The sequence below is a fragment of the Hirundo rustica genome, chromosome 5, assembly GCF_015227805.2.
Source record: "Hirundo rustica isolate bHirRus1 chromosome 5, bHirRus1.pri.v3, whole genome shotgun sequence".
In the NCBI taxonomy this organism is placed as follows: Eukaryota; Metazoa; Chordata; class Aves; order Passeriformes; family Hirundinidae; genus Hirundo; species Hirundo rustica.
The window spans coordinates 26,975,286-26,991,134 of NC_053454.1; the positions used below are offsets into that span (position 1 = coordinate 26,975,286).

Below are 15,849 nucleotides of genomic sequence, written 5' to 3' on the forward strand. Positions count from 1 at the left end.
GAAACTTCACATTCTATCAGAAGATAGCCCTGAGGATATCATCTCACACCATCCATAAAGTAATCTCATTTGTACAGGTCTCAACCCTGGGTTGGTACATCACAAAGAGATGAATTTAAAGCTTTAAATGATACCAATTACTTTCTGGAAAAGTCCATTCCTCCAAACTATTTGCTGATATAAGGAGAAGCTCACTGTTATTTGATGCTACTGCATGTAACACTTTTTAATATCTAAACTCAAGATGATTCCTCAGTTATTCCGATTGCCTTGATTGTCAAATTCCTAGAATGTTTAAGAAAACAGTAAAGCCATTAAACATACACTCCATATATATTATCCAGGAGTAAAATGAAGATATTGTATTATCACCAATGTACTAATTGACAGATACTGAATGAGTATTTTCCAAAGGCATTTTGGTCTGCAGTAGAAACTCTCAGCAAAGAGAAACTATCAAAGAGAGTTCCTAGAAGTTGATTAAAGTCTTCTGTAAGTTTCCTCTCAAATACACAAAATCCAAAAGATTCAAGATGTTAGCTGATGATTTAGCCACTGGATATTTTAGCTGTCCTACAAGAGCTAAGTCACCAACTAAGTGTTGGTAGCTACTTTATAGAAAGAGATAACACTGACTAGAGGCAACTGTTAATGAAAATTTCATATTGTGGAGATGTAGAAGAAGTAAGTCTTGACCTTGGCAAAATGACACGCTTCCCTTAAGAAGGCCTTGAAATGTGGTGAAAAACACATTTCACAGGCAGACAGGTGACAAACTGTCACCTGTCTGTAGTCATGAAGCATCATGACTACACTTAATGTTGTTACTTGTTCAAATAAAGACTTGCAACTCATTCATTCTAGGATTAAATTCTAGCTCTAATTCTGTCATCATATGGAAATAAAATCCATGAAGCTGTGATCCCTCCAAGCAAATGATTCAAATCCAGCCATGACAATCTAAAGTATCCACCTCCTGCTGAAGGACATTCTCACAGAAAAGGCCACAGAAAATGAACACGTAAAATGGAATTGACTGTAACAGCGATGCAAATAGGATCAAATTTCCACCAAGTAACTCATGTGGTGTCACTCTCTGTGGGATATTTTACATGAACATGAACAAAAATTCCACCTCCATCTCCTCTTTTAAAGTTAGACAGATATTAATTTTGGTCCGTCATTTATTTCCAAAAGAGCCAGGAGTATGCTACGGAAAATAGCTCAAGGCTAGTGTAGGTGGAGAAGCTAAAGGATCTCTGGTTACATCTCTACTAAGAAATGAAACTGTGCCCAGAAACATTCCCATTCATTTCAAGCCAGCTGGCAGGGAACAGCTTACATCTCTATCAGTAAGTTTTCATAACCTCCGAACCGCTCAAAGTGTCTGAAGCATTCTGATAATGCCTATGATTTGTTACACAATAAAGACCTAGAGGCTTCCAGGGACCTTTCTAAAGCTAAATTATGAAGCACCAATTCCTAGGAACACTCCCAGGTTTAGTTTGTTAGTACACAGAAATCCTTTGACTCCTGCTGTTAGGAGAGTCTAAGGGAAGTGGCCAAGAATGGGAGAGAAGCTACACGGCCAGAAAGACTGAAAGGCAGCATGACTTGACAAAACTCCATAGAAGACTGTAAAATCCATCACTTCATTAGTCTGCATGCTGAAGAGAATGATCCCTCTCAAATGGACAGCCACTACAGTCCCTTGTACATCTGAGGGCTGAATCAGAAAAATACTGGCTGATCCTGTAGCTACTTTACCAATTTAGAAAAAAATAAATCTGGCAACTTATTTCCCACCATTACTACTGTTCTAGATTCAGTAATTTATTCCAAACTTCAGCAAAAAATATTTTTATGAGCTACAAAATTAGAAGTACCTGGTCATTTCACACCTTACATGTATTTGGTACGGTACAAGATTTACTAATTCCTTCACTCTTCTCTCTTGTACAGCTGCCCCCCTCATCCTCACAACTATTTTGTCAGCAGTAATGGTTCTTGAACTACTGTTTTCTTCATTAAATAACTTTCTTTATATATAGTGCTTGAGTTACTGAGAATACTACACTTCAGGAGAAAATAACATTTTACTGTGATTTGTTTTAATAAAATGGAAAAATGAATACTTTCCAGACCTAGGGTACTTTGAGAAAAATCAAAAGAAGAGGCACAGAATTGTGTCACTACTTCAACACTTGCCAGAACTTCATTCTGGTTTTCTGTTTAATGGTAACAGTCTAACAACCTATTGTTCTGTCAAGTCCTTTCTACTTAGTTTAATTTTATCACAGGTAATTTTGCCTTCTAATTCTTTCCTCAGCAGTGTTTGCATATGTTCCTTATTTAGGATTATCTTTAAGTTGCTAAAGACAGAATCCTAAAAATGTTCCTTTCTAAACTGACTTCCAAATCTAACAACTAACTAGATCATTTTTAGCATGCTCTTTCAAAATACCTCTATGTAAATTTCAGCCAACTCACGCTTGTAGTTTCAAGAATATGTCAACCTGGACAGGAAGAGCAATACAGAAAGTAACACTAAACCCAAACCACTGTATGATCCTTTTATATACTTTAGCTATCACAACGTAAGAGAGACTATAACATGGAAATGTTAATTTTTACCCAGATTCTTTTGATTATTATTAAAATGTTCAGAGACAGAATTCTAATTACAAATGCAATAAAATTTCAAATAGCATTTAGATCATTCAGCATACATCCCAGAGATACACTATATTTCGGATTTATATAAAAACAAGAAAAAACAAAATCACAAATTTGATTTCAAAATACATATTTTTAAAGCACTAAAGGGTTTGCATTTGATCGATAAAGAAACAAACTAGTATTCTGTGATCTACCCTTATCTGTAAGTGTTCATGCCGATCTTACTGCCCTGTCCTCCACCAAGCAAGTCTGCAAATTAAAAGACATGGTAAAACTAGCTGCTCCCATACCCCACTGCGCATCAACTCACCACTATGCCCTTTAGGAAAGTACATGAAAACCTGGTAAGCTTTTGTAGGTTGCTGTGAAGGAAATTAAATCTGATTTCAGATATAGAAGAAATAACCATATAGGTATACACATCAGGATTTCACATTTATTTGTTATACAAGCATAGCTACTTGAGTATATGGATGATGTAGTGACTCTTCTAACCAAAATTATAGTGAACAATACCTAAAACAAAATATATCAGGTCTGAATCTTCTGATTTTTTTAAAGTTTAATTTCATGGTTAATACTTAAAAAAAAAAAAAAAAAAAACCAAAAAACCCCCACAACTCTGAATACATTTGAAAAACATGGTCAAGAATACATATTTGATACATACAAGTTCTACTTTAAAAAAAAGTTGTACTAGGTTGACTAGACCCAACACAGAGGCTGGGTGCTCTGGTTAGGATAACCATAACAAATACATTACAATTTTAAAGATTCTTCCAAACTGAAATACAATGTAAACTGTCATAACAGATACTTCAAAAATAAGGCACCTTTTGTCCTAAGTAATTTCCCTGTGGAAATCCTCAGAAAAGCATTATGCTATTAAGAGTACCTCAAGTGCAATGTCCCTGGCAGATGGGCATAGGAGAAAAACATACATTTTCTTCAGTTATGAAAATAATGTATTCATAAATTCAGTAAACTAATCTAATGTATTTTAACATCAGCATCATCCACTGACAAAGAAGACTATCAATTTTAAGAAAATTCTTTCCAGCTCCTCTACCATATATTTAATTTATACTTTGGATGTTGCAATTAGCTATGTTTATACAGCACTCTGAAGATGTGAACTACTATGAAAGTGACAACTAATGATGAAGCTTAAGCAGTATTCACCAGCTTTGTGTGAATTCACAAACAAACAAATTACTCTTGAAAGTACTAGTACAAATCACACTGTTAAATACCTAATTCTATTCATTTTAAGAGATTGCTCATGAAGCATTTGAAACATGCAATTTACTTGTACAATACCAGCTCTTAAGAAATCTAGCAGTACTGCAATTCTATCATAGCTTCCATTGTAACTGTTTCTGTTGAAATTATATATTCTATTTACCCATCAGGAACTACAGCATTTAGTTAATACTGAAAATGAGTGCCAATTCATTTGAAAAAGTGGCTTCAAATGGGCACCTCAGCCTGCAGTGCTTTTTGAATTATCATTCACCATTCTTTTCATTTAAAGAAAAACAATTTAAAGACTTAATATTCATTTGTACAACCCGGAATTTGTCCCAGAAAAGATGCAGCATTCTATGAGTAAAACTGCTTAAGATCACTTATGATTTAGATCTGCAAATGGGGAACCATTAAAAAAAAAATAAATAATAAAAAAAATTCTTTCTCTGAAAAAGAGCCACAAACTATACCAGCAGTTTAAGACCAGGACAGATTGATTCAGACTCATTAAAACAGATGCTTCTTAATTGGTCATTCTGAGAAAAATCCCTCTTCTATATTAAAAGTAAGCAATTCTACAGTTGAAAGTGTTGTTTCATTTAATAAAATCCTTGAGAAACCCTCTCACTTGTTAGCTCACTATATATGTAATTCAACAAAACAAATTTATTAGACATCTATTTCAGTAGAAAAGGCAAATATGAAGACTTTTATATTTTCGTTGTGCAATTAAAACATGATCTGCACAAATTTCAGGATGGGAACACTCCCATCATGCTTTCAGAAATCAAACTCTAATTTTAAAGTCTTGGGAGACTTTTGTGATCACTGCAGCAAAGGAGATGTCAGTCAAAGCAAATGTCAGTTTTAAGTAACTGTCCTTTCACTGGGAATCACTTAGAACACGGCTGAGCTAGCAAAGTTCTTTGGGTAACACTACTCAGACAAGTGCAAGTAATGTAAAAGAAGCTACCTTTATTGATCATTTGTTATACTTGTTTTACAATATGAGTAAAAGTGGGAAATAATTCATTGTATCTAAATTTTAAAGGGAAGAAACAAGCATACATCATCATAGACCTCCATTTCCTCCAGAATCCTGGCTGTTGTGACTATACTTATGGCTGAGTCCAGAGAGGGAAAGAACAGCTAAAGTCAAAGCATGGAAGATAATTTGATCAACACAACCCTCCTCCAAGACACAGGTAAAGTCAGACACAAGCAGTTTAAGAGTTCAAATGTGAGTAGTTCACACTGAATACATCAGTCTTGTGTATCAGCAAATCAATGTTTGTTTGAGTTTTTTGTTTGGTTGGGTTTTTTGGTTTGCTTTTTTTTTTTCCCTTATTTTTTTGGAGAATATGAATTGCTTCTTGTCACAGTTCTACTGGAATCTACTGAGCAAATAACAGACTGGAACCAGGTATTATTTATAACTGCTGGTTTTGCTGAGCAGCTTCGGGTAATTCACAATGCACTGCCTCTTACTTTCCACACTTCCAGGAAAGTAAGCATTGTTAGTGTCCTGCATTTGTCACAGCACTTTGACATAAACTGATGGAAAGTCCTGGGATTTTTCTTTTATGCAGAAGCTTGTGGATACAATTCAGTACTAAGATCTTAGAGGGTTCAAACCCTGTAATTCCAGGTAATGGGGATTTAAGGGATTTATATCACTTTGTATTTTCCTGCTCTGGGTCTACCAAGACAAAGTTAAATCCACCCATATCTACAGAAGCAACCCAAGTGGCAGTAACTTTTCACCATTTTTCTGTAAGTAAGAGTCCTGACTAGAATCATTAAAACTTCTGCTTGCCTACACTAGAATTTCCAAACATGTCCTTGAAAAATATTCCACAGCTTTCCCCCTTAACTCCTCTACCAAAGAAAAATATTCTTTCCCAGCCATTTCCAAGATTAAGAGTTAGGAGTTCGGGAAAGTAGTCTCTTCCCTTTCACTTTGTCTTTAAGAATACAATTAATTCTCTGTAGACACCCTCCAGATGCCCAACAGACACCAGGTTCTGAGTTTTCTGCCTGAGAAACAACCCTGTAAGCACATGTTCATTTGGCAAGCCGGTGAACTTGCCAAGGCACAACTGATGCTGATCTGAAATCTCCAGATTGATTTAAATTACTTTTACTCTGGAAGGATAATCAAACTGTCATCAGTGTCTGGTGCCATTGTGCCACCTACAGTGGCACCAGATAATTTGTTTATGCAGCTGAGTCCTAAGTCACACTAATGCTGGACGTCCAAGTGCAGAAAAAGATGCAAAGGTCCATAAGTGTCTTCTGGTACCAACTTTAACAGGAAAAATTAAACATTTACTGATAGTCTGGGCCACACTCTAGGATGAGTTACACAAGTTCAGTCACAGATCTGTGTCCATGCTCCTGCTGTTCATACTCTTTCCAGGATTCTCCTTATGTATTCTATGCAATAATGACACCACTGTCCTCTTTCCAGCCTCCTCTGAATGAAGTATCTGCAGCTGGGTTGTTTGTTGGGGTTTTTTTTTGTTGGTGGTGTGGGGGTTTTGTTTGTTTGTTTATTTGTTTTTGTTTTCCTAGATTTATCCTTCTGGAAGGAGCTTACCTTTTCACCTTATCCCACACAACTTCTCCAACTGCTACTTCACCAGGTTCCCACAAGGAACCTCTCAGCTTCAAACTGTTTTCTGACTCCATATGCTAGAAGCCCTTGTATTTTTTTCTGACACTGTTTAACAGTGTATAAAAAGTTGATTAGAGGACCCTGTTGAGAAGATGAGAGCTTGTGACAACAGCCCCAACCAAGTTACATCCTGTTATTTTTTTCTGCTACAACACATTATCTGAGAAAAATGGTTCAAACTTCATAACACCAGAAGCATTCTTATTTAGAAACTAAACATGGACAGTAGCAATGGAAACTTCTTTTGTATTTGTTACCTACAGTGCCAGGCCTTGAATGGTTAAGGACTTCTCTGCAAACTAGTTAAGTCACCTGCTTATCTGCTGAAGCAATCACCAGATTATAATTCTTCTAGCAGATTTTTGGGCTATGCATATACAATTACACTACAGGACACTTACTAGTTTGCAACAGCTTGAAGATAAAGAACTTAGGGTTTGATATAACTCATGCTGACACCAATTTTTTTGGTTTTGGTTAGTTTCTCTACAGACTCCAACATTACCAGAAGGTTTTTCTACTTTATTTTGCATACAATTAAAACTAGCCTTAAGGAATCTCTTAAAGGGACAAAGCATTAAGACCTTAACACAGATAGATGATACAAAAATGCATACAGGTTTTCTTATAATCAGTGTTCATTACATAAATATTTTTTAGAATGCTTTTACTTAGTAAAACTAAAAAAGTATGATTTTGATAAATAAAATCATTATAATGTTTAGTGTACTGAATTGTACACAAGTTGTAGCATTAAGAGATATAACACAAGAGAGATGGAAAGATGAACAATATTAAATAATGAGGAGATGATGGGGAGGCACAGAGACTTCTTGCAAAGTAGTGAAACAGAACTAGACAAAGACAATTTTTACACACACAGAAAAGGTGGGAGGGTAGTCTAATTAACCGCACTGAGAAAAAGGAAGTGAAAACCAGGCACGTGTAATGAGCTTCCGTTGTGAACAATGCACTAAGTGCCAAGTGTACATAGACAAAAGGCTACTTTCAAGTTCTTCATGTTAAAAAAAGCATCTTACTCATCTACAGCTTGGAAGAAAAATTCAAAAAGAAAAATCAATTACTCTTTTTTAAAACTGCCTTTCAAACAAAAAGCATGTGGTTCCTTGGGGCCACAGTATAATCAGAAGCTCCTCAAAAACAAGCTGCCACTCATTCACTGCCAAATTCTGATAATCTCAAATAGCGTATCACAGAGAAGATGCAGCTATTAAAGAGTATGTTGAAAGTTGGTTCAATAACAATAATTGCTTTACAATAGGTAACTCTAGGAGGCTTTCAGCTGTACTACTTCTCATTGAGTTATAAGCTCAAAGTCCTGACTGGTGTCTCCTGTAACTTTAACCAGTACAGCAGACAACTGATACCAAAATGTACAAAATAAAATGATTTAAGTAAGTTCTAGCAACAGTTTTTAATGGTGAAGGAGGAAAAAAAAAAAAACAAACGAAGAAAACCAAAACACCAAAATGAGAATGAAACCAGTATAATTGTAACTATCAAAAACTATATTAATATAATTCAACTTACTCTTTTACTGAGGCAGATAACTGGCCACATACTACAACCTAAAGTGCAGCAGCAGCAAAGGCATCCACATAATAGCCATCGCACATTAACTGGAAGATTCTTCTTAAGACAACTGTTAACTCTACTTATGCTGGCTTTGAATTCTTCAGGTGCAACCTACAAGGGAAATGAAAAAAAGAAAAAACAAACTAGTACTACAGCAGTGTAATTTATTACTTTTACAGTACTCTATACTTGGAATACTTGTTTCTGAAATAAAACCTGAACTTCAATTCCAAACCTCTATTCAAAGATACTCACCTTTCCAGTTAAAGATGAAGGAAATTCTGCTTCAAATTTGTTGCTTAGTCCAAACCTGCAAAAACAAAGTTTAGATTGTACCAAAATTATGATAACCCTAATCCATGCCACAAATTACAAGCACCTCAAAATATTCTCAGGGTCTGTATCAGTAGCAGCATTAATTTCCAGAAAACACTACTTGTTATTAAGAGTAATTCTTAAAATTATACCAACAAACAAAAATACATCATTGTACACAGATTGAAAACCATCTTGCCCATAGTCTTTTCTCATAGTTCTCTTGATACTATTGGCTCTTCCCCAAAGTCAGCAAAACCTATAAGCTGTCAAGTGAGAGCAGTGAAGTACTTAAGGGGAAAGGGGAAGCAACTTAGGGCCACAGTTCGAACTACCTCTCTCCTGCAGCAGTACAGTTGTACCTTGAAGAAAAGTTCTTTGAGTACTAAGTAACTGTTCTAAGCATAAAAACTGAATAAACGCCTGCTTGATTTTCGGAAAAGAAATACATAATAAGTTTCAAAACACAAAATGCTAAGTAACAAAACATGGCTTAAACAATGGCTAATTATAAACGTAAAGTTGTGAAGCAGTTTGAAATGAGCAAGATTTATTGAATCTACTGGGTTTCACAAGATCTAAAGATCAGAAGAGTGTCAGCTTATGTATTAAAAAATGTTTTCTACCTTACCGTTGTTTGGTTGGGTTCACAAATAGATAAACCTCAAAGAAAATCTGAATATTTCCTGGCATCTGGGCTGGGCAATAACTTCTAGTAGAGACCATACACACTATAAAATCATTAATAACACTACATGACTGGCTATTAATTTGGTATACAGCAGTCAGTGTAAAATATAAGTTGTAATTTTAAAAAAATCTGAATATAAACCAGAGCAGTATATCAGATACTACAAACAAAAAACAGAAACTAAACTGCTCAAAACTTGAAATATTGGCAGCAACATTTATCACACATTGCTGAGTTGTATGCAGAAAAGCTTACCTGAGCCTTGACAGCTGAGATTTTAAACACATAATTTGCTTTCACAATATGCTATTGAGCAGCTAGGTACTTCCCAGAGTTTTGGGAGATTTTCTTGGTTGGTTGTTTTTTTTTTTCCCCTTACTGAATTGGATGATCTGCATGCCAGTGGAGAATTTTGTCCAAGTAACCAAACAGGCAGTTATGTGGTAAGCTACTGTGGAAACCTCATAAAACCCAGTGGACAAAATGTGGCAGATGAGTTTCTTTGTAGATAAACAAAAGGTAGTGAATTCTGGGATTCCTGAACTATGCTTATGTGACACTCAACTGAAGTCTGACAGGCACAGCTCACAGGATAGATTTTTTATCCACTCATCATTCTCTTAAACATCAGCTCAATGCAAGCAGCAGCCACCCAAAGTAGCAATAAAATACTGGGCATCACTGGAACAGTGATTAACATAATTTTGACTCTCTATGTACCCACATATTCAGTACTAGGTGCAGCTCTGGCATCCACATTTCATGAATGACTTGGAGATAGAAAAAGGCAGAGAGAAGGAAGGCTAGTATAATAAAGGGAATGAAGCAGCTGCCTCAATAGATTAAGGCCAATATTAAGCTGGAAAAGAGAAGGCTGAAGAGGACATATGATTAAAGTGCAAAGTTTCAGGAAAGCAATGGGTAACGGGAGCGTTTATCACCAAATCCCACAACAGAGAGCGCTGACTGAAATGAGTCAGAAATTGGTTTAAAACAGTTAAAAGAAAGTGCAGCTAAAAATAAGGTGCAAGTAGCTAACTTCTGGGTTTGTTTCACCTGACATGACTGATGCAAATAGTGCCAACAGATTTGAAGCAAAATTACACAAGTTCCCTGACAAACCCACTAAAGCAAAGACAATACTGAAGTATACATCACTCACATAGCTGCAGATGCCAGAGTAGAAGAATGGACACCAGGAACAGCGAGACTTACATGCAATCCTTACGCAGCAATGCCTGTCGCCAAAGTTTGCAGCAGCACACTGGGCTACAGTTTGAGTCTGTAGGTAACTTTTTCACAGGTTCTTAAGTAAGCAGGTAGTTTTCCTATCATTGATTACAGGCAGTAGAAGCATAGAAATATAAAATCATTTGTGTTGGAAGGAACCAAAAATCATCTAGTATGATCTCCCTGTCACTAGATCAGGTTGCTCAAAGCTGCATCCAACCAACACTTCCAATGATGGTGCATCCACACCTTCTCTGGGCAACCTGTTCCAGTGTCTCATCACCTTCATCCTTATATTCAAACTTAACCTATGCTCCTTCTGTTTAAAACTATTCCCCATACTCCTGTCACTATAGGCCCAGGCAAAAAGTCTTTCTCCATCTTTCTTGTAAGCCTCTTTTGTATATTGAAAGGCTGCAATATAAGATCTCACAGGAGACCCTATTTACACCGAAGTTATCTACCATATTTCAGTATTTGTAGCTAGAATAGTAGCTCTGAAAGTCTGTAAGTGTCTCAAAACTCGTGAAATAAAAAATGAGAATTGTTACACAGAAACACATATGGCAAGTTTACTACTACAACACAGAACAAAAGAAACTTAACTTACTGGAAACCATTGGAAAAAAAAAAAAACATTGCCACCATTGAAAACCTTGTTGAATACTCCATGACAGGAGGACCATCCACCCTTTCTTCAAACTGCTAAGTGAAACTATGTGCTGAGGCAAAAGTTATATAAACATCAGAGTCATGCCCTATCAGTTAAGTGCCCTGCCCTACTTAATATTGACAGTAAGTTGAAGTGGAAACCAAAGACTGAAAAAAACCCTTGGATTCACATACATTTTAGAAGCAGACAAGCCTGGAGAATGACTCCAAGCCAGAGATAAACAGCTTGTGATAAACATCACAAGTCTCAAAACAAAAAGGTAACACCACTTCACTATATAATAAGTTTATTAACTCAGTATTTGTGAAGTATTCAAATGTTGACAGCTCCATCAAACACAAATACTCATAAAGCTCACAAAAGTCATGCCTGACAAAAGCAACCCCCATTGGTAAAGCTCTGCAGCTATCTGAAATTACAAACACTGAGGAAGAGTGAGGCACAGAAATTTGCAACCAATGCAGTTACACTTGGTTGAAGCATATAAGCAAAGAGATTGAGAACCTGTACTCAAGGGGGTAGCAAAGCTGAAGCTAACTCAAACAGCTACCAGCATAATTTTGAGCTTGAGACACCAGAGTGTTGTCAGCACATGCAAGGGTAACTCCATATATTAAAAGCATACTATACATTGTAAGTAGTCATGTTATCTCAGAATTGTCACTCTTGACTGTAAGCTGAAATTTGGAAATTAAAGTATTAGAAACTCCACAGAACAATACTACATATTCAATATAAATACATAACTGCTTTGACCAAAAGAAAAAAAAAGCGCACCATAAATAAAACAGTGGAAATCAGTATTTTGTAGATGCATTTCCTCAGACAGCTGTCCTACTATAGCACTAGATTTCTTTAGTACAATACTGCATCTCCAGTGACATGCACCCTTCTCTGCTTGCTCTATGCCTTTCCCACTTTACATCATGTCTTCAATAGATTCTTGCTCACCTCATGCATGAGCACTTTCTTTACCCTTCCTGGACCTGAACAAGCGTTTCTGGAACCTAACTCCACTTGAAAGGTACAGATAGATTCCTGCCCTTGTGTATAGCAGAGAAAGAAATGGTGAGAGGTGGAAATTTTAAAGTACAGAATTTTACAGTATAGGACACAGACAATTTGGAACCTTTTCCAGCATGCAGCTCAGATCATCCTAACATAAAAAACTGACAGATGCTATCTTCTTACTCTTTGTCCTGTCTTATGGGAACACTAAACCATTCTTTCACTGCCCTTAACTCTACTCGTTAGGTCCACATGCTCGCAACCCTTAAAAAATAAATACATATTTCACAAATCTTAACATGCTCCATGATTCTCACACTGTTTTCACTCATGTGTCCTTGATACAGAGTAAGGTTGAAAAATATATCAGCAGTTTTATTCAGTTTAATAATAAAGAAATTTACTTGGGAAAATACATCTTTCATAAGTTCTTTTTCCCCCTACAAAAACTTATCTTGCATTAAGATATAAGGTGCTGTAACAACAGCACAGAAAGGCATTCATCAGCACATCCCAATGGCTCTCCATCATTCCAGTACTGCAAGAATAAATCCAGTATTACTAGTTAATACAGTGTGCTATAAATATGGTACATGTCTCAACTGGTTGAGGAACAGGAAAACAGTCACTGGAAAACACTGTGATGCTTTCAGACACTTACCATAAATATTCTCTTCACAATTTCAAACAAATCATGTACCTCCATTCCTACCATAATATGATTTTAGAAAGAAGTATGAAACACCTTGGACTTTCAGTTCAGTTGTAAGTAGGGATCTCTATTTTCACAGTGCTTTGAAGTTTTTTGCCATTACAAGAGAGAACCTCAGATTTTCAGCAACTAGGTGATGTTACTCCTGTCTCCCAAGCTATCAAAACTCTGCTGATGTGAAAACAGTTTAACTGAATATTCAAAAAACGTTAAAAAAATATTAGCATTGCCTACAGCATGTTTCAGTGACTTTAAGGAGAAAACTTTGTGCTAACCAAAAACTCCACATCTTCAAAAGGCAAGGACTTCATATGTTTTATTTGGATATTTACTGCTTTCCTGTAATTGATTTTAATTACTCAGAAAAGACTCACACACTTCCACTCTATGTTGGATGAAATCAAGTAATGGTAAATGTCTTTCTGATGTTAATATGTAGTCATGGAATTGACATACTTCAAACTCAACATTATGACTCCTATGTAAGATCAGAAAGGATATGACAACAGACTATGAAAAGAGAGCTTATGTTTAAACATACACACAGCAGAAGCAGTCAGCAACTATTCAAACTGCAGAGCCAGGGACAGATTAATTCAGCATTTGTTTAACTGCTGACCATTTTTGTCAAACCTTCAAAATGCACACATGCTTTTACACTGGCAAGACTAACTTATCACATAGACAAGACTTGACCTATTCCTTACATCCACCAAATGAATATTCTAAAAGGGTTCTAACTTTTAATAAGCTTCTGGGTCAATGACAAAAAGAGTTATAGGCTGTACAAAGGTAAAAGTGGCTGATGCTATGGAGTTAACTGTTAACACCTGGCACAGCAAAGGAAGTAGATGAAGATCAATTGCCTAATTTTGGAGGCACACATTGGTATTCCATTGCTCATTCAAAACGTAAAGAACAAGTACATTAAGGAAGATCTTAAAGTAATAATGAGCTAGTAACTATTAATGAACAATTAACAAGGTAGCCATCCTTCAACCACAAGGCCCTCAGTAGTCACAGCCAATGCTTCACAAGCTTCCCCAACATTCCACTAACGGGCCTTCATCTTGTCTTGCACAACTGACCATCAAGTATTGGAGAAGAAACCAGTGTTTGCCTCTGTTTCAGTTATTTGTACCTTTCATTTACTAATATGAAAACTATCTAACTGTGGTTTTGTTCTGTTTTTCAGAAACAAACTAAGGCCGCTGGCTTGTTTTCAGTTAATCACTGGTACAGTTTCTCTTCACAATAAACTGTCATAAGCTGAACACACTGACTACATGCTTCTATTCTTTCACAGGGCCTCCTTGGCCTCCAGCCCCATATATGTCCTTCTAACTTTCCAAATCCTTCTCAATCTACCCATGCCTTACTTCCTGTTTCTAACTGGACAACTAACTGCACTCCCCAGCTATTAGTATTTGTGTCAACCAGATAATAAAGCTGCAATATACCCAAATGCCAAAAAACCCTGTCAGGTCAGTATCTGAAAATCAACAGTTTGTGAGACTCAGAGCAACAGACCACAGTATCTTCAGCTTTTATGTCTGTACTGCAATCCTAGTTCTAGCGAACACGGCAAAAAAGTTTGTACTATTGCGTCTTGTCTCCAGGTTTGTATTTCAGCTTCTAACACTACACATTGTAACTGACAACTACTACACTTCAACCGAGTGAGCCTGACAGAACTGACGGAAGTAATGATACCCTCATCTCTTACATTATTGACAAGTACTACGCAAGCTCGTGGTCTCTTGCTGCTAGACTCAGATACCAAGCACGCACAAAACAAAGTTGCTTCCGTGTCAAACACAGTGAAACACAATCAATCACAAGATAATTTTACATGTAGCTATCTGACTAACTGATGCCTTTTCTTTGTTAAAGTCCTCAGCGCTATATGAGCAGCCACAAGGTAAATGGGAGTGGGTAACAGGTACATAAACAACCGTGTTCAGTAGTCCAGCCGGTCATGTGCTGGCACATACCTGTTATACACAGGAACACAGGCACCTTACTTCCTGACAGCTCATCATTTTGGACAAATACTTCACATTCCTCTGCCAGTCACAGCCCAAGCCAGTCTTGTTTCCTCAGTGCCTAGTAAGAGGTTTGCACCCGCCTGCGAGTTTCCAGGCGGCTCCCAGTTGCCCGGTGGAGCCGAGAAGAGCCCTCTCGCAGCTTCACGGACGCAGGGGAAGGGCAGCAGCTCCGGCCCGGTGCTCCCCACGCCTATCCCCCGACTTGCCCCAAGTTGTACCCACGGGCTCGGCGCTGCCGGCCGCCCCCGTCCCGCCGCCCGGGCCTCCTCCACCGCCCGCCCCGGCCGCGCAGGCCCCGGCGCGGCCCTTACACGGTGACATGGCCGGAGCCGCGCACCACCACCGGGTCGGGGGAGTACTTCAGGAGCTGCTCCTCCAGCGCCCGTTCCTCGTCCTCCTCCTCCTCGTAGATCTCATCGAAGTCCGCCATGGCCGGGCCGAGGCGTCCGATGAGCCAGAGGAGCCGGGGCGACGCGACGGGAGCCGGCCAGGGAGGCAGACGGGAGAGGGCCGGCGGGGGCGCCCCGGGGCCGGGCCGTGCCGGGCCGGGCGGCAGGGGGGCCGCGGCGGCGGCAGCGGCTGAAGCGGCGGCTCCGGGCGGGGAAGCGCCCGTCACCCTCCGCGGGGGGAGGGGGCGAGGGGCGGGGCAGGAACAACAACAACAACATCCGGCCCGGCCCGGCCTCGCCTCGTACCGCCCCTCACCGCCCCGCGTCGAGCTGCACCGCCCCGCCCCGCCCCGCGCCGGGGCCTGGGTGGGCGCGTGGAGGTCCGCGCTGCCCGGGCCAGGCCTTCCCAGAGACACGGAACGGGCCAGGCTGCGAGCGACCACAGCCCTCATCGGGTCCAACCCCACGTTCAAGCAGCGTCTTCCTAGAGCACAGGGCATAGCATTGTGTCCAGACGGTTCCCGAATATCTCCAGTGAGGGAGACTCCACAGCCTCTCTGGACAATCTGTTCTGGAATGGCCA

General features: G+C 38.6%; 1 protein-coding gene across 2 annotated transcripts in view; it reads right to left on the reverse strand.

Moving 5' to 3' along the window:
- CHIC2 (cysteine rich hydrophobic domain 2) overlaps positions 1 to 15,380 on the reverse strand; it is a 30,350-nt gene extending 14,970 nt beyond the window's left edge. For both annotated transcript variants that reach the window (XM_040065546.2, XM_040065545.2), the window contains exons 1-3: positions 15,189 to 15,380; positions 8,456 to 8,510; positions 8,156 to 8,311 (exon numbers count right to left, since the gene is read on the reverse strand). In XM_040065546.2, coding sequence (XP_039921480.1) covers positions 8,156 to 8,311; positions 8,456 to 8,510; positions 15,189 to 15,307 — 330 coding nt within the window. In that variant the 5' untranslated portion in view covers positions 15,308 to 15,380. The remainder of the gene's footprint in view (positions 1 to 8,155; positions 8,312 to 8,455; positions 8,511 to 15,188) is intronic.
- Between the last annotated feature and the right edge of the window lie 469 nt (positions 15,381 to 15,849).